The sequence below is a fragment of the Calidris pugnax genome, unplaced genomic scaffold (assembly GCF_001431845.1).
Source record: "Calidris pugnax isolate Ruff unplaced genomic scaffold, ASM143184v1 scaffold94, whole genome shotgun sequence".
NCBI lineage: Eukaryota > Metazoa > Chordata > Aves > Charadriiformes > Scolopacidae > Calidris > Calidris pugnax.
Genome location: NW_015090822.1, coordinates 941220 through 961897, shown reverse-complemented (window position 1 = coordinate 961897; position 20678 = coordinate 941220). Strand labels below are relative to the sequence as shown.

The following is a 20678-nucleotide window of genomic DNA, read 5'->3' as shown; positions in this document are numbered from 1 at the left end:
TGGTGCTATTTTTTTATGTTGGTTTTTTTTTTTTTTTTTGAAAAATGCTTGTGTCAGAAAAATCTCAGATATATTTTTTTTATGAACTACATAATTATCAGAGATGCTTTAGCAGTATTCATGTGTCCTCTCAAGAGTAAGATGTTTTTTTTTTTTTTAAATGCTCTTGTGTCAGAAAAATCTCAGCTATATTTTTTTTATGAGCTACATAATTATCAGAGATGCTTTAGCAATATTCGTGTGTCCTCTCAAGAGTAAGATCTCTTAGTGTGGAACCTGTAAGGCATGTTGTCGGAAAGTGTATGTCCATGAAGAACATCTCTCTCAAGATAATAAATGTGTTAGGATTGTCTTACACTTTGTTTTATTATGTAGACTGTTTTTGTCATAATCATATGTCGTACCTTCAGTAAATGAGATTTATATTAATTCAAAACTCATTTTGAGTTGGACTTAATCGCAGTGCCTCACGGTGGCGTCTCTTTAGCATCTGTTGTATTATTAGGCTTAAATCTGAACACTGCCAAAGGTCTTAAAGCGTCTTCTGAAATTGTATTATTTTAATTACTCAGATTTTTTAAAAATTAGGTGGTGCAAGCTGCTTTTAAGTTGTATTTTTTATTCAATAAATGTTTTTAAGGCAGTAACTTAATGAATTCATCAGATACTAATTTGACACGTTCTATTTTACTCAGATTTTTTAAAAATTAGGTGGTGCAAGTTGCTTTTAAGTTGTACTTTTTATTCAATAAATGTTTTTAAGGCAATAACTTAATGAAATCGTGAAATACTAATTTGACACTTTATATTTTAAGATGTTCAAGTTCACAGGAAACAAATTGTATACAAAAGACTGTCAGGCTTGTGTGAAACCATCCCAAGGCTGCTTCCCCATTTTCCCCAGTTCTGAGTTTGTTAGCCCAGTGTAGAACAATTAGATACTGATTTTTCTCTCATAAAAAATGTTCTTTATGGTGAAGTAAAAGTGGTGCTGGGTGTGTTGAGGAGCAGTAAGGGGTGTGGGGCAGCAGCTGGAGGGCCCCTTGCATCATCAGGTGGTTGATAAGGAGGTTAAATAGTTGTGCTTGAGACTGAAATGTCCCTTAGAGCTGAGGTAACAGTGTGTCCTCTCCTGCCACTTGTTCCAAGCTGTGTGACTTGGAAGTCCATGTGAGTTGGCAAAGGGTCTTCAGTACTCCTCTAACCAAGTAATTTTACACGACAAATCAGTGTGTTTCTGTCTATCAAAACTCCTCCCTTCAAAATTCCTTTAACCTCCACCAGGCAGGAACAGACTTTTTCCACTGTCTTTAGTAACAAATGTTTAGTTTGGGGAACAGATTATATTTGGTGAGTCTAGACCAGACTGTCAACGTAGACAGGTTCTTTTAGTCTTTAGTAACAAATGTTTAGTTTGGGGAATAGATTATATTTGGTGAGTCTAGACCAGGCTGTCAACGTAGACTTTATGGAGAAGGTTCTTTTAATGGTTTCTTGTATAGATAACCTCAAGATTTGCTAAATATACTTAGTGACTGAGCACACTAGAAATAAAGCTTTCAGATGCCCTTTGGCTTCTCACCTTTTCTGTGATGTAACTTAAAAAAAAGGTCTTGGAATTTATTTGGAGTTAACCACCTTTTAGCAAACACAGAGTATTGGGACTGGTAGAATAGTGTGTTGCAGGAAAACATCTGTGGTGCAGAAAGTCTGTGGGAAACTGAACGTGTGCCTGAAAAAACCAAAGTTAAAGGCAAGAGAAGGTGCTTTCTTGTGAGGAGCCCTGGAGAAGTGATGGCTTTGGGGGAACGTGTGACACAGGGTGGTGTCAGTGCCAGGCCTCACATTGTCATTCCAAGTTCTCAGTTGGGAGCAAAGCAGAACAGAAGAGACTATAAATAATTAGTTAATGCTGGTGGTTTGTTAGGCTTTACCTCAACACGTTGTGCAACAACTTGATCTTTTAGTTCTTTTTATTTTTTTTTTCCCCCCCTTTTTCACGCTGTGCATGTCGCCAGATATTGAAGCCTAACAGGCAAATGGTAAGAGTTTAGAAGAGGAGGAGATACAAAAATATTGTATCTGTTACTTCCCAGGACTGAAGGATGCAGCATCCATGGTGTAAATGTGTTCAAAAATAAAATGGTGGCGAGAACCCGTTGCCGTTCTTCATTCTAACTCTGAGTGGTGTTAGCAAAGACACTTTCTTTCACGGGACGCTCAGGAGTTTAATTGTACCTTAAGATGATTATGGCAGCAGTTGACACAACCGTGTTGCTTGTTGAACATTACTGTCAGTGTGAAAAGTAAATGGAAGGCTTCAGGAGACGTGTTGTAACAAAGGACTTTAAAATGATGGGTAAATCGAGACTCCCGGCTGCCTCGATTTTTGCGCAGAGGGATGAGAAAAGCCCTTGTGGGATGTGCCGTGGGGCTGTGGGGTGCCTGTCAGAGCTCTGTAACGAGGACTACAACGCCCTGAATCCCAGCTCCCTGCCCCTGCCCTACTAACAGCTCGCTGGGATGCGCCTGGCTGCATGTGGTACCCAGCCACGTCCCCGCTCCCCCGCAGGACCCGCTCTGCCCCACGGCCCCACGGCTGTCGGGGGGCGCGGGGCCGGCGTCCCTGCTTGGTTGTCACAGCTGAGATCCTGGCGTTGTAGAGCTTGTTCAGAGCTTTGATAGTTTTTTGTTTACGTGGGCAAGAGACTGCCAAAGTGACAGATGCGGCATTTTAGAATTGAAGCGTAATTTTGTCTTTATTAGCCTTGAAACAAAGTGTCTTTTCCGTAGAATTTTCTTGAAAAAAAATAGAAATGGCACCATTATTTTTGAATTGTAGAATCGTGCTTGGGGTACAAAGTAAACTTTCAGGTGATGCTGCATGTTGAAAATGATCTGGAAATGTTTAAACTCAAAGTGTTTTGCACTTGTGTACAAGTGAATACCTTCCACCCAATACTTGCTTTCTGTTGGGTGCTTTTACTTAGTCGATCCAAGTGGTATCTTCATTTTCCTATCGCTTCATGTTACTGTTTTGGACTTTCTTCATACCTCATGTAGCCTTTGTGGTGATTTGTTTTGAACCAAGAAGAAAGGTGGTTTGTGGGTTGTTAATTTTGCTCTTATCATAAGCTGTATTTCCTTCTAGTAGTTTGTGTTCTGTCCTTGCTTTTTCACGATGATGAGTTGTCACACGCGGATGTGCTCAGACTCCTTCCATTAGTGTAGCTGCCTTGAGAAGAATCTAACTTAACAGCAATGCTCTTAACTGATCTGTTATTTTTTTTTCTTCCATGATTTTTACCTTGCCATTCCCATAGATGTTTGGAAACTGGACATTTGGTACTTTGGTCTTCACCGTTATGGTTATAACCGTTACGATGAAGGTATGACATTATACTAATTACTCTCTGTGCCTGGGTAATGCAGCAAATATGTCATAGAGTGATAATTCAAAGTTGATTCAAAAGTTAGACAGAAGTTTCAGTGATGGTCAGAATTTTTCTTTGCAATTTTTGCACGTTAGAACTTTCTTTAGTGTTTGTGCTGAAAGTTCATTAATCATGTTCAGAACCGGTATTTATCATTTGCTGTGAAGCTGGGGGAGAAATGAAGCTCATTGGAGTTATCTTTGTTTTAGATGGCTCTAGAAACTCACTTCTGGACATGGATAAACCATTTTGTTACTTGGGGATCCATTGTATTTTATTTCATATTCTCCTTGTTTTATGGGGGAATTATCTGGTGAGTGATTCTCTTCTTTTTATTCTTTATTTTCCTCTCCTTTCTGTAGCACATATGATAAGTGAAGTTATGAAAAACCACTGAAGTATTAATGTTCTGCCATGTTGCTCTGAATTTTGTGAATTTTTTAAACCTAGAGTGCCCACTCTCTTTTGGTGATTCTTTCAGCAACTTGGGTGGTGCTGCCAAGCCATCCTGTGCTCAAGGACAGGGATTACTCGTCTCTCACAGCCTGGGGCTACAAAGGCATTTTTGTTTCTAAAAAGTAGATGGGTTCCCAAAGGTGCTACGTGATAAGTAAATCTTTACAACTGAAATGGAGATGCTGGGGTTAGAATCAGTAAAGTGCTGTATGTTTGCTTCTGTTTTGGGGTCTTGTAAGAATAGGAATGGTGACTGATTTCCTGCAGCACCATTTAAAGCTGAACTAGAGGGTTTCCCTCCGAAGCTGGGTACCCTCCTGCCCCAGAATTTCCGGTCCAACAAACTGCTGGGCACCAGCAGCCTGACTCTGCCTCCCGGGGGACTCCCTGCTGGCTGTCAAATGAGGGTACACTTGAGCCTGCCTGGACTGTACTTGGGTTTCTAGACGTTCCTTTTAGTAATTGTTGCTTCTTTTAACTTTCCAGGCCATTTTTACACACCCAGGACATGTACTTCGTATTTGTTCAGCTGTTGTCAAGTGGTTCTGCTTGGTTTGCCATAATCCTCATCGTAGTTGCTTGTTTGTTCCTTGATGTTGTGAAGAAAGTGCTGTACAGACACCTACAACCCACCAGTACGGAAAAAGCTCAGGTAACCTGCTGCTGCTCTCTCCAGAACACCTTTGTTAAAGCCTCTCTTGTAAACTAATTACTTTCCTGTGGTATTAAATTATCCTCTTATATTGCTGTCATGTTTAATGCATAAAAATGTTCTCATTTCAAAATATCATTGTTAATTTAAAATTGCAGAAACGAGGACACCGTTTTACAAGGAAATAACATTTATGTCTAAGTAATTGGTATTAACAGTTGTAGAGTCACTTATGGAGGGGTCACTCAGTCTTTTGCATCTCAGTCTGCGGCTGTATGAGAGGATCATGCTGTGCGTTTTTATATTGCTTTAAAGATGGCAACTTTCATTTTTGTCCAGGTATTCGAAACTCTCTTCAACTCTAACTGACACTGAACAATTCTTACAATGTGATGAAAACACTACTTTTAAAAATTATTTTAGTAGGACTTGTTTTAATTAGTATTCCTTAAATCTTGATCATATCGCATGGCATGTGATTTGATCATTGATTATGTAATTAAAGGTAATTACCCACATGTCATTTTCATAAATTCATAGCCAAGGTCTAAGGACATGCTGTGGTAACAATCTCCCTTTTGCCTGACACAGGCTACAAAACCTCCTTGAAATCATTCTGTTGAATTTAGGCTCTTTTAGGTAAAAATGTTTTCTGTGTTAGCGTTTTCCTTTTACTGAGAGTTCTGGAGAAGCCATCCTGACCAGTTGTTCTCATAGTCACAGTTTCCAGTATTTTATCTTCTTACGTATTTTTCTGCTGAACTGAAAAGCCTTCTGTTAACAGTGTTTTGTTTTACTTATGGTTAGATTTGTGATCAAGTTAATTTTATCACTAAGAAGTAGGTTGGACTTGCATCTTTTGTCAAAAAGGCTACCTTCCAGTCCTTTGGTCATTCTTGTGTTTCTCCTGTGATCATCACTATTCCTCAACTTCATCTTGAATTTTGGGTTTCTCCAGTGGACACACTCTTCCAGCAGAGCCTACATCTGTGCCAAGTGTGGGAATAACGAATCCCCCAGCTGTATTCCTTTTACAAAATAATATGCAACAGTAATCTCTTACCTTCTGCATCTTTTTCTCATTCTCATAGTTTGCCTAGGACCAGCTTCACACTGACAAACCCATTGCTGGCCAAAATACCCCATTTGTTGAATATTAGATGCTTTTTCCAGTCTTGGCATTTAGTAGCTAAAGGTCGAGGTAAATAAGCAGTAGCTTTGAGCAAACAGTTCAGCCAGACCTGATGAGACTCTGGATTGCTCCTTACTGCACTTCTTGGATTAAAGTCTTGACTTAGAAGAAGTTCTATGGGTAATGATACTTAATTATCTTTTATTTTTCCTTCAAAAGCTAGTGGCAATGTTAATTGAAAGCTTCCCTTTCCTTCCTTCCTGTCCATCAGCTGTGTCCAGCAGTGCATCGAGCTGCTTCTTCAGGCTTCTCGTGGTCCTAAAGTGCTTGAATTAAAACCCAAAACACCCTCACCTTTTTCCCAAAGCTTCATCTGGATACTTCTTGTTGCATTTTCTTGCTTTCTGAAGCAATTTTAAAGACTCTCTGGGTTCAGTTTGCTTCCATTACAGTTGTGTCATCAAGGACACAGTTGGACTTCTTATTTTTAAGGCAAAACCTTGATGAATCTTGATGTCTGACCCCTTTCCTGGGGCTGTAGCCTGATTCACAGCCACAGGGATTTTGCTGTGTGCATCTCTATTACTCCTTTTCTTTTGTCTCCTTATTCCCATTCTGCTTTGTCATTTGACAGTGTCAGCATTAGGATGGATGTTTACCAAAATACTGTCTCTTTCTGAAAACATTTAATTCCTGGTATCGCAAAGTCAGAGCATCTACAATCTGATTTGTCCAGAAAGGCTTCAGTACTCTCTTTCAGACAGAATGAGTTTGAAGAATATCTTTGTCCTAAATACTGAGGAATTTTCTGTGGAAGTCATTGAAAGAGTGAATATGGAACTTCATGCATTGCCCTTTTAAATGTGTTTTTCATAGTGTAGGTACACCCTCTGTATAACTGAATATTTTCAGTTGTTCATTTTAATTGTAGGACCAAGTATATTTGCATATTGGGGACAGAAAAAGTTGAGTTTACAGTTACCAAGTTTTTATTTGGAGAAGATAAAATGTTACATGACCTAGTCACTGATTTTTAAAGCACAGCTATGTGAATTATTTGTTCCTGTTTGCCATCATTTAAATTCTAAAATATTCCCAGGAGCAGCGAGCAAAACACAGGGTTCTGGGCTGAAAACGCTTGTCCCTGTTTTAATTGTTCAGAAACTAAGAGCAGAGTAGTTGTGTGAGTTACCCAGCTGAGTGCTCTGCATTCACTGATCTGTGGCCATCTGCCCTACTCGGTACATAAGGAACTTGATTTTATACCTTTTATTTAGTATAAGGTCATAGCATCAACAGTCAGTCTGTTAGATGTTACGTGTAGCAAAGTTATTCATAAGAGAGCAAAGAAATTTCACTGGTGTAAGAGAGAAATGCTTGGGAAATTCTGCTAAAGATAAACTTTTAAATGTAAATATTGTTCTGTCACAGCAACTTTAAAGAAATAATCTCTGTTTCATTTTGGGAAGTCAGTATATTAAAAATTTGACAGGCAAGCATGAGTTGAGTTAGAGAAAACCCATTTTATTATATATGCCTTAGCTCTCTTGCCCTGAAGTAGCTTCTGGGTAGTTTCTGACAGTACAGAATCATATAGGAGGAAGTGAACAGTAAGGTAAATCTGAATCAAAAGATAAATCTTCAGGTAAATATAAATCCCAGCACTACTGAGAGGAGAAGGCAATACTGAATCAAGATGTCAGGTAAAGTATAGATGGAGAAATGTATAGGCCTTTTTTCTTGGTAAGAAGCTGAGATACGCTAAGAATGGTCCTACCAACCAGCAGCTGGCCGTGGTGATGGCAGGGGCTGTCCTGGGGGCACCAGCCTGGTGTTCTGTGACTGATGTTTATTCCACTTAAATAACGATGTCTTGTCCTGTGTCTCTCTCTTAGACAATTACCGCTGCTGCTCACTGACCTGTGTGTTCCATCCCTTCTCTGTCCCGTTGTAGATGTTCTCCAACAGAGTTGCTTTAAGCGACGAGTTCATCGCGCTGCAGCCATTGTCCAGGGCCAGGAGTCAGCTGAGCAAAATTAGGTAGAGTAGGAGGGAGAGGGGCTGGCCACCCCCTGTGCATGTGGGGGCCAGAGGGCCGGGAGAGGCATGGGCCAGGGCCGTCCTGCAGCCCACAGACATCCCCTGCCGGTATTTCTCGCCTTTGCTCTGTGTCTTCTGAGCCAAACGCTTCTCCTGAGCAGCATGTGTTGGACCTGCTTTTTTAGGAGGAACCATCCCTGGCATGGCGCTCGACTCTCAGAATACAGACCTAGCTCTTCTTGCATCCATTCCCCAATAACCACAGTTTCTGGCATGGTTATTGCGCTTTTCGTTTCTTTACGACCAGAATTAACAGTGCTTTTTTGCATGTTGGATAATTTCAGCTCCATCAGGCTGTGACAGGAAGGTCTCTGTATTTCAGGCGAGTTGTTTGCCCGTTTTAATTTGCTTCCCACTTGTATTGAAAGAGCAAACCCTGTTTGAAGTTTGGGCGCGTTACGTACATTCGTGCGGCTACGGCTTTTTGTGTTTGTTTTGTGCATCTATAAAGTGAGTGTTGTTTGTTTTCAATGTGTATAGATACATATTCCTAAGGGCATTTGGCTACAAAGTCCTAGAAAATTATTCAGAAAAATAAATAAATCTAAGCATCCAGGTGTCTGTAGGTGAACCAGTGTGATTCTGGGACTCTTCAAATGCCCTGAGTTCAGTGAAATGCTGAATCTCTCTTGTAAGACTAAAACATTCATAGGGATCAACAGTATCTCAACCCGTTAGATTATTTTTTTTTTATCCAATGCTTACCTACTTCTATAAATTCTATAGCAAGAGTTAATGCAAAGAACTGATTCCCTTAGAACATATATTTTTTTAAGGTGACCGTGTTGTTTAAAAGCATGCAGATAGGTGCTCAGAGAGCCTGCAGTTTGGGGACTTAATTGCCATTTGGTTAACTAAGGGAAAGCAGGAGACAGGAAGCTGCCGTGATAAACGATGAGCAGAGAATTAGTAGTGGTTAATGGGAACAGGTGATACAAGTGCTTTTAAGGGGAGGGTGCTGAGGAACACATCACCTTAGGTTTCCAGGCACCCAGGCAGGTACTGGACAGTGGGTTGGTTTTCCGTGTGGCACTTACCAGCTTTAACACAGGCAAACTGTGGCATTTCCCTAAATTTAGCAGTGTACTGGGGACATTCCTCTGCCAAACCCTTGACAAGTTAGCCTTTAAAATTCTTGGTTTATCAGTGTCATGCAAATAACTTTCCTTTTTAAAACCTTAGATGAATATGTTTCCAGTAAGGCTCTGTTTTCTCACTGAATTACTACAGTGAATGACGTGGAGCATCGTTTCTACACCAAAGATTTTATAGCACAAGGTTCTGTTAAACTTTCCAAAATTAAATGGGTTCTAAGGGTTATAAAAATGGGAAATCTGTTTTGTCCCTGAGTATGAAATGATGATGCACATCCAGTTCTCTCGTATGTCAGAGAGTTTACACTTGTGTATCTGCTGGGGAAGTGCCTGACACACAAGCACTGAGCGCTTCGTACTGTGCATTGAAGTGATGTAGGCATGAGCTTTGAGATCTTTTAAGTGTCCAGGTGATAGCTGTGAGTCAGAAACAGTCTGTGTGTGCCTCTGTGACTGGCTCTGATCCTCACCTGCACCTTTGTATCTTGGGAGAGCAGGAGATGGGGCAGAGCAGGCTCTGTGCCGAGCTGCAGACCCACCCAGTGCTGCTGCTTCCCCTGTCGCTGTCTCTCCTGGGCTGGGAACACCTGAAATACCTGTTTTAGGGTAAACCTGGGCCCCCTGGTGCCTCATTTCAGGTTTTTCCTTGTAAACAAAGTTCTGTGTGCCCGTGTGTTCATACACATCTCTGTGCTTTATAAGGACTGTCGGGAATCTTGAGCCACACGTGAGAAGTGTTGCTCAGGCAGGTGCTTTAATTCTTCTTTCTGATGGGGTTAACTGTGTTTTTGTGGGGCTTTTACCTTTGGGCAGTGTGTTAGGACTGCACAAGTGTAAAGCACAGAAGGGGTTTATTTGCAGGGGAGGCTGGTGGTGTGTGATGTTGTACCCAGGGTCTCCAACTGCAGCGTGTGCCCCCACAGGGCTTTTACCTTTGGGCAGTGTGTTAGGACTGCACAAGTGTAAAGCACAGAAGGGGTTTATTTGCAGGGGAGGCTGGTGGTGTGTGATGTTGTACCCAGGGTCTCCCCAGCACAGCAGGACCCTCTTCTCCCCCCAGGGACCACTGTTACCCCTTCTCCTTCGGCTGTGCCCAGACCCACCTGCCTTGGCTTCTCCAGAGCCCCTGCCCTTACGCCCTTCCCTGTTTCTCTGCATTTTTAACTCTAGTTCCTGTCTCATAGGGTCCCCCTCCCGACAGCTTTCCCAGCCCCACAGCCCAGCGCTGGGGAGCAGACGGGCTGCTGTTGCCCTTACAGCATAGGTTTTCTGTAAGAAAGTTGTGATTTCCAAGAAATGTGAGTGCAGACGTGCATTTGCACTAGTGAGGTGTCCCAGAACACCTTAATGTGCTAAACCTTGAGCAAGGGCCATCTCTTCCTCTCCAGGTTTGTCCGTGTGGGATGGTGCTGAGCTCTTGGCTACACCATGGCATCTAGTGCAGGGAGTACATGAGAGAGGAATAGACTATTTCGTGTTCATCTTCAGTCAGAAAAATGCATGTATCTATTTAGATACTTTTGCCTCATGACTTTAAAATAATGAAATAATTTGGCATTTGTAGGTCTGTTTGATTCAAAGAGATGGGGAGCAATGGGTCCCCCTCCCGACAGCTTTCCCAGCCCCGCAGCCCAGCACTGGGGAGCAGACGGGCTGCTGTTGCCTTTACAGCATAGGTTTTCTGTAAGAAAGTTGTGATTTCCAAGAAATGTGAGTGCAGACGTGCATTTGCACTAGTGAGGTGTCCCAGAACACCTTAATGTGCTAAACCTTGAGCAAGGGCCATCTCTTCCTCTCCAGGTTTGTCCGTGTGGGATGGTGCTGAGCTCTTGGCTACACCATGGCATCTAGTGCAGGGAGTACATGAGAGAGGAATAGACTATTTCGTGTTCATCTTTATGGCTAAACCTTGAGCAAGAGCCATCTCTTCCTCTCCAGGTTTGTCCCTGTGGGTGGTGCTGAGCTGTTGGCTACACCATGGCATCTAGTACAGGGAGTAAATGGGAGAGGAATAGACTATTTCATGTTCATCTCCAGTCAGAAAAATGCATGTATCTATTTAGATACCTTTGCCTAATGACTTTAAAATAATGAAATAATTTGGCATTTGTAGGTCTGTTTGATTCAAAGAGACGGGGAGCAGAAAAACTAGAAGAATGTTGAAAACATAAGTGTCAGTGAAATTGTTAGAGGTCAACATTCTTATGAGGAATAGACTATTTCATGTTCATCTCCAGTCAGAAAAATGCATGTATCTATTTAGATACCTTTGCCTAATGACTTTAAAATAATGAAATAATTTGGCATTTGTAGGTCTGTTTGATTCAAAGAGATGGGGAGCAGAAAAACTAGAAGAATGTTGAAAACATAACTGTCAGTGAAACTGTTAGAGGTCAACATTCTTAAATTATCTCTTAAAATTCTAAATCGAATTGTTTGGGATTTTGGCGTAGAGTATATTGAGGGTTAGAGAAAGTGAGCCTCACAGTAGGGAGCAGGCTTTAACTTAATTGTGGAATAGTAATAACCATCTCAGATATATATATTTCCTGAAATGTCCATGTGGTATCAGCCGTGCTGCAGGTGGGCCCAGGGCTCAGGGGGAACACTCCAGGGCTCAGGGGGAACACTCCAGGGCTCAGAGGCACCTACAAGCATTAAATACGGTTCTGTCCAGCCAGGTCCTAGCTGTGTATCTCAGTGTGATTAAATGTTGAGTGAAAATATCTGTCTTGTGGCGTATAGAACACTCAGAAATACTGAAACGGGCCTTTCTGTTGGAAGGGGGAAACCAAATAAAACTCCAAAATCTGAAATCAGAATGTGAAAATTTGAAAGACATTTCAAATTTATTGGCTTTTCTGCTTTTGTAGCCTCTGGTGTGCAAAAGGACCAAACACTTGTGGTACCCGTGCCCTGATGAACAGTGTTTGATCCACCCATCAGCGTGGACAAAAACTGCCTCTTTACCTTGTAGACATGCCTCCTTCTCTCGGGAACAGAGCTGTAGCATGAAAGTTCATCTGAAAAAAAAAAAAAAATGTTTTAAAGCTTGATAAGATGTGTTGCTTTTCTGTCCTTCCAGATGGCAGAAGATAAGGGTTCAGTCAGCTCAGCAGGTGACTTTGCTGAAGGCAGGCCCCGAGGGGAGGACGATAGGCAACTGCTAGACCCCGCTAGTCCGCCCGGCAGCTCCTGCCTGCGCTAGGTAGTACCTCCCTGCACCCTCTGCAGCCTCACACATGCCCATGGAGCCATCCCCAAACACCCATCTCTTCAGCATCCGCGCTAAAATTCACATTACAGCTTGTGGCTTTGATTTATTTTTTGATATTTTTTTTTCCCCCTTACCCAGCTGACTCATTCTTTAGTTCCGCACTTCAGTTTCTTTTTGATTTATTACATGGAACGGGCCATTATCATATAAAGTATTATGTTTGTTGTGATCCCGGATCTAATCTTATGAAAATACTTTATTTGGAGCCCAAATATGAATAATACCAAATATTTCTCTATACTTATTAATTTTTTTTAAAGCATTGTCTCTCCTGCCTTTTATTTCCTGAGGGTTTGTTTCAGGTCTTCAGAGACCATTATGCTTTACTGCCTCACCATGGATATAAAGCTATGGGCAGAATTGTCTGCCACAGAGAAAAGTGGGAAGAGGCTTTCTCTGGCCTGATATAAGTCTCTTCCAGGTAGTGGATATAAATATAAAAATCCATGTTCACCAGGCAGTGATACACAATATATCTATGCATAAAATTGAATTTATTTGTGTGTTGTCCTTGGTGCTCTCCCAGTATCACTTCACACTTAACTGGGAGTTTGAGAAAACATAAGTGTTGTTTCCAGGCTTATGTAAGGTCACACTTGCTGTTTTTTAAAAAAGAGTAATACGAACTTTTGGTTCAAGCGGGATCCTAGCTTTTTGTGAGTATCTGACTTGTGAGGAACCAAGGAGATGGTAGTGAAGAAGAGACACCAGCCCTGCAAAACCCAGAGCTGTGGGTTCTCTCCTGGAAAGCTGGTTTGGGTTCCTCTTGGTCCATCTCTCTGCCAGTCTCTGAGGGCTACCTGGGGCTGTGAGCTCTGGGTCAGCAGGTTCTAGGGGAAATAATGTCCAGTCCATCTGACCCTACAGCTGTGTACAGACACGCTGGAGGTGTTCCTTGGTCTGCTTCGAGGTAACGGATGGACTAAATAATCTTTTTGAAATCCCCAGTGTGGGAATGTTGAGAGGTTGGTTTTGTGTTGCTGTGGACACAGCGGAGAAGATCACCGCATGGTGGCAGGGAGGTTGGTTTCTGAACCTCCTCACAGGGGTCCCTTCTCCTCGGTGTAGTTTCTGGGCTGACACTCTGTGGGCACAGCACGAGGTGGCCAAGAAGGTCCTGTTTGCTAGTCCTGCAGTGCTCCCAGTCGTGGTGTCTCACGTGACAGTTGTGACCAGATGTGATGGTCATCAAATAAGGGCGTTTGGGGACTGAAGGCCTGTTGAGGTTTGTTTTGTTGAGGTTTTGTTTTAACCAAAACCCCCTTTAGACCTGTCAGGTGCTCCCGTCTCTCAGGTATTTACACAAGTTCATTGTCATACCATAGTAAATGTTCCTTTTGTGCCCAGAAGACCTCCCAAATGAGCGCGAGTCAGAAGTGCGTGTTCTCCTGCACTCATTCCTGCCTCCCAGGCCCAGTAACTGGATTGAGGGTTTCAGTCTGTGCTGGTTTCTGTAGGTTCCTACACGTGTTATCTGAGAGTCCTATGGGTGCCAGGTTCAGCGGTGAGACAGGAAGATCTGAGGGACCATGGGGAGTGCAGAGCTGAGGAAGGGGCAGGTGTGGAAATGATGCTTGGAAACACCAGTTCTGCCGGCGTGTTTGTCCTACCAGTTGGAATCTTTCCCTTGGATTTCCACATGCCTCTTGTTTTTCTCTGCTGCCTTTCCTTTGCAGCACAGGAAAGGTTCTGGAGAAGTTCTGGTCTGGAGCTGTAACCTCTCCAGTTCCCTGGTTTTGGGGATTAGGAAGGAACGTGTCCACTCACAGTGAACCATTCCCGTAGGAAACTCTGAGGTTCTTTGCTTTCCGTGCAGTGTTGGGTGAGGGGGAGTGGTGTGAAAGAAATCAGAGTTGGAAGCCAAAGCCTGTAGAACAGTCACCAGCCCTTGGTGACACGGGGAGAGGTGGGGGAAGCTCTTGAGTGAGCGGTGTCCTCTCATAGACCGAGGTGCCTCCTCCCAGATCCCTTTGGTCACTGGTGTCTGAGAGGGAGGGAGAGATGGATGGAGGCTTAAATTTAGCCTCTGTTTTAGCATTTGTTTTGAGTTAAATTAAGAAGCATCCCCATGTTTTTGTTTCCTTCTGGAGAGGACACTGAGGTCAGGCTTGGGTACTCTCTCCAGCAGCACTAGATTTCTGGTGGATTTTAGTTATGCTGCCCTTGGCTTGTTTGCAAAAGTGATATGGGGAGCACACTATGGATGGCTCTTCATGTAAACCCTGTAAACTCTGTGTCACTTCTTTCGGTTTGTTCGAGTTGGTTTCTCACCTACAGAGAATGAAGAGTAGAAAGTTTATGATGTTAATGTTGGGTTGTTCTTCACACCAGATGAACGTGACAGGACCTTTCTAACATCAGCCTTGTTTGCCTTTAGATAAAAGATATGCACAAACCCAGGAGTGTGTGTTTGTTCCTGACCCAGCCAAGGCTGTCTGTGGGAGTGATGGAAAGTAAATTATTATAGAAAGTTGCATTCTGTGCTTCTTGTGGGAAAAACTATGACTTACGGTCAGGGTGCTGCACTGTGCTCTGCACCCCTGCTCTGGAGCTTTCTCCTGATGGATTTCCCTTAAAATCGGGCAGAGCTGCAGCTTCTCTACGTTGTGCCCCCACGGGGGGTTCCTGAGGCCTTGTGGCTTAAGCTGCAGGATGCTCTGCTCCAGAGGCTCCTTCCAGCTGGACCATGGGAGCTGCCAGAGATGGTGCTGAGCGACTGCTCACCAGGGCTGCATTCAGACTTTGGGGAGATCAAATTTGAGACAGACCTTCAGAAGCAAAATGGTGACAGAATCACAGAATCTTAGTGGTTGGAAGGAACCTCTGAGATCATTGAGTCCAACCACAAAAAAAACAAAGCAAAAAAACCAAACAAACAAATACAAAACACACCACACCAAATGCCCACCAAAAACAGCGCACCCACCAACTAAACCCCACACTCAACACCTCACCATAAACCAATAACCTTGGGCACCAGAGCATGCCCTGAAGAGCCATGTCTATACGTTTCTTAAATACCTCCAGGGATGGTGACTCCACCACCTCCCTGGGCAGGCTGTTCCAGGGCCTGACCACCCTCTCAGTAAAGTAATTCTTTCTAATATCTAATCTAAATCTCCCCTGCCCCAACTTCAGACCATTTCCTCTGGTCTTGTCGTTCGTCCTTTGGGAGAAGAGCCCGACACCTGCCTCTCTACACCCTCCTTTCAGGGAGTTGTAGAGGGCAATGAGGTCTCCCCTCAGTGACGTTATTCATTATTGTGGCTCGCCTCTAAAATTGAAAAATACTCAACACTCCAACTTTAAGTTAAGCTTTTCCTAAGTGTTTTGCGATCAATCCTTGTTGCTGGAATCTGGGCACTGACTCTTTTTTTTCTTTTTTTGTGTTGTTGTCTCTCTCTCCCCCCCAGCTCTCTGCGGCAGGTTCCGGTGTGGGCTGCGTGGAGTCGGTGTGCTGCGCGGCAGCAGCGTGCGCGTCTCTTGGCCGAGCTGTGGAGCGGGTGACGGGGCGCTGCAGCCCCCGCAGGTGCGGCATTTCCCTGGGCAGCCTCTGCTGCCGCCGCGTCTCCTACAAGCTGGAGCCCGAGGAGCCCGCTGCTGCAGATGGCTAACGAGCCCCCCGCGGGCTCCGCTCCTCGCCGCAGGACGCGCGGCCCTCCCGCCCTACTGGGTTTCACCCTAAAAGATTATTTTCTGGTTTCTTTCTTTTGGGATGGGGAGGAGGGGGACGAGCGGTTCCGAGCAGGTTTCTGTCCCAACGTTCAGTTTGGCTTCCTGCGAGCTCTTGCGTTGTGTCTGTCGTGATTTCTCTTGATTTGTACATTCTTCTCTTTAGAAAAATCAAGCCTCGCTGCTGGTTTTGTTCTCCTTTTTGCGATTATTTTTTTTTCTTGCCTTCACCAATCAGGAGTTGTCTGTAGAGTCGAAAGGCTTTTCCCTCTGGTTCTTGATGTACAACCTCCAAATATTTACCTTGGAGCTTGCAGTACTCCTGACGTTACACAAAAGGCTCACGCATCCCCTCTCTAAATGTAACCACGTTGTTAGAAGGAGAGTCTTTAAATCTTTCAGCCATTGATTGATATGAAGATGAAATATTTTTGTAGTATAACTTTTATAATCTATTTCTAAAGTCAGAGTTAATTGACAGAACAGAGCCTCCGGGTTCTAAGAATTTTAAAGGGGGTTTTTTTTTGGGTTCTAGAAGGTATATTGTCAAACTCATGTGTGCCATTCCAAAGTCTGTGCTAAATAAATCTCCTTGTTCCTTCACAAACCATGTGTGAAACAAACATCACTGGGATAAAGCCACGTGTGAGGAGCAGCACTGCTCTTGCAGTCGCATCCCTCTCACGAAATCTGTGCCACCTCCCCCCTCCCCAACCCAGGGAAATATTTGGGGGTAGAAACACAAAACCCAGGCTTTTGTACATCGTGATCTCTCCGTCTCCGAATGATATCGGGGCCCTTTCATTGGTCAAACCTGAAAAAGTCGCATTTCACGCATATTTGTCCACAATTTTGCCCAAGTTCTGTCTCTCTTGGTGGAAGCCCGTGATATCATTCGTGGGGGGTGGGACCCTGTGGGGTCTCTGCTGGGTCTGACGCTGCTGCTGGGGACGGCCCTGCCCCGGGGGACATCCCTGGGGTGTCTCCTGGGGACACGGTGGCCCCGCTCCCCCTCTTTCCTCCGCTCTCGGGGTCCCTTCCCCTCCTGCAAACCCGGGCTGTCCTTCTGCAGAAGGTTCCATCCCCTGTGGAAATCCAGCTGTCGTGATTCAGAACCTTTTTACTTCAGACTCTTGCTGTACGGGAAGCGGGCATGATGTATAAAATAAACAGTTCAATAGAATTTTTAATCCACGAGGTGAACATTTAATTGGTCTGAAAAAATCAACATTTGGGTAGCAGCTGCTCTAAGGTTTTCCTGGGGCTTTTTCCACTTTGCTGTAAAACTGTGCTTTCCAAATGAAGAGCTTCTCCTGCTGCTTTTCTCATTTGCTGTTCCCTAACGAGGGCAGGTTTTAGTTAAGGTTTGCCTTAGTGCCCTGCAGTCTCTCAGGTGGGTATTCTGCTTTGTGTTCTGCGATGCTTTTACATTTTTGCCATTTCCTCTTTCTTTACCACTCAATTTTTCTTCCTTTAAGAATTTACAAATATTTATTGAAGTAACTCCTATTTGACAGAATCTGACACGCTTTTGGAAGGGTGCTGCTCCTCAGGTGTCCTGGCTGCTGAGCTCCTGTGGCTCTCAGAGCAGGCTCCATCCAGCCCGGTGACTGCGGGGCCTTAGGGCTCAGAGGTCCCTGTTGTGGTTAAGGAACACTCAGAACTCTCCTGCTGCTACTCAGGGCTTGAGGGGCTGGAGTTTTTGCTTCTGCCTCTGGTTGAAATGACTCCACAACTTAAATTTATGTACAGTACAACTAGAAAAGGCATTATTTTAATTTCCCTCTTACTTCAGTGTAAGGCTGAAGTGAGTTCAGTTCCTTCCCCTCAGCGTTGACACTTAGAGCCCAGTCTAAACGTCAAGGTACTAAGACTGAGTTTTCTCCTGCACTTTCCTGGTAATTAAAATTTTTAACGTACTTATTTCTTAAATCCCACAAGGCAGTTGAAAACGGTTAAATGCTGACGGTACAGTGCAGAAATATCTTGGTTGATTTGAAAACATTTGTGAAATTGTTTGGCCTCTGTTCATGAGCTTGAGCTGCTTCGATCTTTACCTCAAGCTGCTGTCCTGGGCCATCACACAGCCCCAGAGAGGATGTTTTTTGGGGTCCCTGTGCTCTGTAGAGCGGGTTGTGATTCAGGAGGTGGCTGCACGTTACTGGAGGGATGCTCCTCAGGAGGTTTTCTCTGGGCGCTGTGGAGGTGGCACCTGGTGTGGTCTCTGCTCCTGCTGGGCTGTCAAAGGGGATGTGCTGTCAAATATGGTAATGGAACGTGAAATCACACACCCCCTCACCTTGGGGTAGAGCCTTTGGGGAACTACAAAGCATGGAGTAGTGGGGTCTCTTCTGCTCAGCTCTCTCCCTGGAAGGTGTGTCCAAGGAGCAGCACTTTCTCTGGTTTCATTCCTCAGGGAGAGCATCAAGAGTGTGTGATGGTCTGACAAAATGCATTCTGTCTGTCTGTCCCATTGCTCTGTCTGTGTGTCTGTCCCATGGCACTGTCTGTCCCCGTGCTGGCTGGCATTCCTCCTGGTACAGCAGGGCTCCTGCCCCAGCTCCTTCGCTCCTGACTTGGGGACGTTCTGAGCAAACAGCAGATTTCTGACAGAGGCCAGTTTGGACTGTAAGGTCCTTGTACTTGGATTTCCTGCCTTCCCACCTGTTGTGTTTCAGCTTTTCACACACAGGCCTGTGGTGGTGTTCAGCCAGGAGCAGGATTTCTTCCAAAGTGCTGATCTGTCCCTAAGAGAAGGACGTTGTGGGATCCCCTCCCCATCAAAGGCTGTGACCCCTTGGGGAGTTTCCTGATGCCTTACACTGTAACTCAGATTTCCCAGGGAGGGGTGAGGGATTCCCTGGTTGCTGTGGTTAATGGCAGGGTGTTTTCAGAGCTCTGACTGAGCTGGGGGTACATGCAGGAGATGAGTAGAGTCCTCTTGGAGAGCTGCATGTCTCTGGTCTCTGTCTCTCGCTCTCAGACACTTCTCACCTCCAGGTCCCCACTTCCCCGTCAGCCAAACTTTTCTTTTATTGTTGCTTTAGATCATGGAGCTCCTCGGATCCCTTCTGTGCCAACGACAGGAGCATCTTGACTCTCTCCACTCTGGACTCGGCCACGTGTTGACAGGGACATGGGTGGCCCCAGGAGACACAAGTGTGGCTTCCACCCACCCGGGGCTTGGCTCACGGCAGAACTCAGCCCGACGGCAGTCGCTTCCAATGTCATTTTTTTCTCTAATTATATCTACAAATTGCTAAATTATTTTTTGTAAGGAACGCTTTTATCTCCGACCATTTAAATTTTTTTGTTTGTTTTGTTGCCATGCGAGCAGGTTGGCATCCTGCCTTTGGTACCTGACAGGCCAATGCAGCGCGGTGGCAAAATCCTCCTCCCAAATCTCCATGATCCAACACAACTCAATTTACACAATGGAACTCTAAAAAGTTGCGTTTTTGATGGTGACCTTCCTCTTCCAACACACACACGTTAATTTTGGGCCATTTCTTACAGTTTGCGAATCAACTTTGTCGTTTCCAGGGCTGCTTCCTCTATTCCCTGAGCAATCAGTTCAGGAATTTCTGAGCGTTAAATAAAATTGAAGTGTTGTTGCTGGTGTGTGAAGGGCAGTGTGGGGGGCAGGAAAACACCATTTACTTCTAGGAGTCCGTAGTTTGGAACGGGCTAAAATAGCCCCTCCTGGAGTGTAACTCAGAAGCCACTCATCTTTTTTTCCACCCCTGTGTTTTGTTAAGGATCCTGGATCCTCTCATGGAACCCCAGGGCAGAATGGGTGGACAGGGCAGGAGTCTCAGCAGCACATGTTTTTTTATTAATTATTAACCCTTTTAAAGTTGGGGGATTTTTGCATGTTTTATTCTTTTTCCTGTGTGTATAGTTGGTCTTGCTGTACTTTGAAGATGCAATTAATGCGTAATTACCCTCCTGTATCCCAGGGCTCTGAGACGGGGGATGTTTGGGTACCCAAATCTGCCAATAAACCACGGCCCCCCTGGTGCAGCCCCTGGGCAGAGCTCCTGCCCCAGCACCCCCCTCCCTGTGACACTGGGGGGTGGCACCATTTGTCCCTTCAGCCAGGGTGACAAAACCTGCCCGTGGCTTTATGAATCAACTTTGTCGTTTCCAGGGCTGCTTCCTCTATTCCCTGAGCAATCAGTTCAGGAATTTCTGAGCGTTAAATAAAATTGAAGTGTTGTTGCTGGTGTGTGAAGGGCAGTGTGGGGGGCAGGAAAACACCATTTACTTCTAGGAGTCCGTAGTTTGGAACGGGCTAAAATAGCCCCTCCTGGAGTGTAACTCAGAAGCCACTCATCTTTTTTTCCACCCCTGTGTTTTGTTAAGGATCCTGGATCCTCTCATGGAACCCCAGGGCAGAATGGGTGGACAGGGCAGGAGTCTCAGCAGCACATGTTTTTTTATTAATTATTAACCCTTTTAAAGTTGGGGGATTTTTGCATGTTTTATTCTTTTTCCTGTGTGTATAGTTGGTCTTGCTGTACTTTGAAGATGCAATTAATGCGTAGTTACCCTCCTGTATCCCAGGGCTCTGAGACGGGGGATGTTTGGGTACCCGAATCTGCTAATTAACCATGGGCCCCCTGGTGCAGCCCCCGGGCAGAGCTCCTGCCCTGGCACCCCCCTCCCTGTGGCACTGGGGGGTGGCACCGTTTGTCCCTTCAGCCAGGGTGGCAAAACCTGCTGGTGGCTTTACGGGGGGAGATGCAGGTCCAGCAGAGGTGCCACCACCAGGGACCTTAGAGCCTTGTCTCGGGTCTGGTCATTCTTGAGGCTGGTAAAGATGTAAATCAGTGCAGGAAGATGACCTGGGGGGGTTGGG

At 44.6% G+C, this 20678-nt stretch overlaps 1 protein-coding gene across 8 annotated transcripts in view; it reads left to right on the top strand.

Annotated features, from left to right (window-relative positions):
- ATP11B (ATPase, class VI, type 11B) overlaps nucleotides 1–19927 on the top strand; it is a 62393-nt gene extending 42466 nt beyond the window's left edge. Inside the window, exons 26-32 of one of the 8 annotated variants that reach the window (XM_014939870.1) lie at nucleotides 2019–2042; nucleotides 3324–3389; nucleotides 3644–3747; nucleotides 4377–4542; nucleotides 7629–7714; nucleotides 15559–15674; nucleotides 18865–19927. In XM_014939870.1, the coding sequence (XP_014795356.1) occupies nucleotides 2019–2042; nucleotides 3324–3389; nucleotides 3644–3747; nucleotides 4377–4542; nucleotides 7629–7714; nucleotides 15559–15652 (540 nt within the window). In that variant the 3' untranslated portion in view covers nucleotides 15653–15674; nucleotides 18865–19927. Of the gene's footprint in view, nucleotides 1–2018; nucleotides 2043–3323; nucleotides 3390–3643; nucleotides 3748–4376; nucleotides 4543–7628; nucleotides 7715–11953; nucleotides 12077–15558; nucleotides 17012–18864 lie in introns of those variants that run through there. The other 7 variants (XM_014939873.1, XM_014939868.1, XM_014939869.1 and 4 more) reach the window with 7 other exon arrangements.
- Nucleotides 19928–20678: the final 751 nt, after the last annotated feature.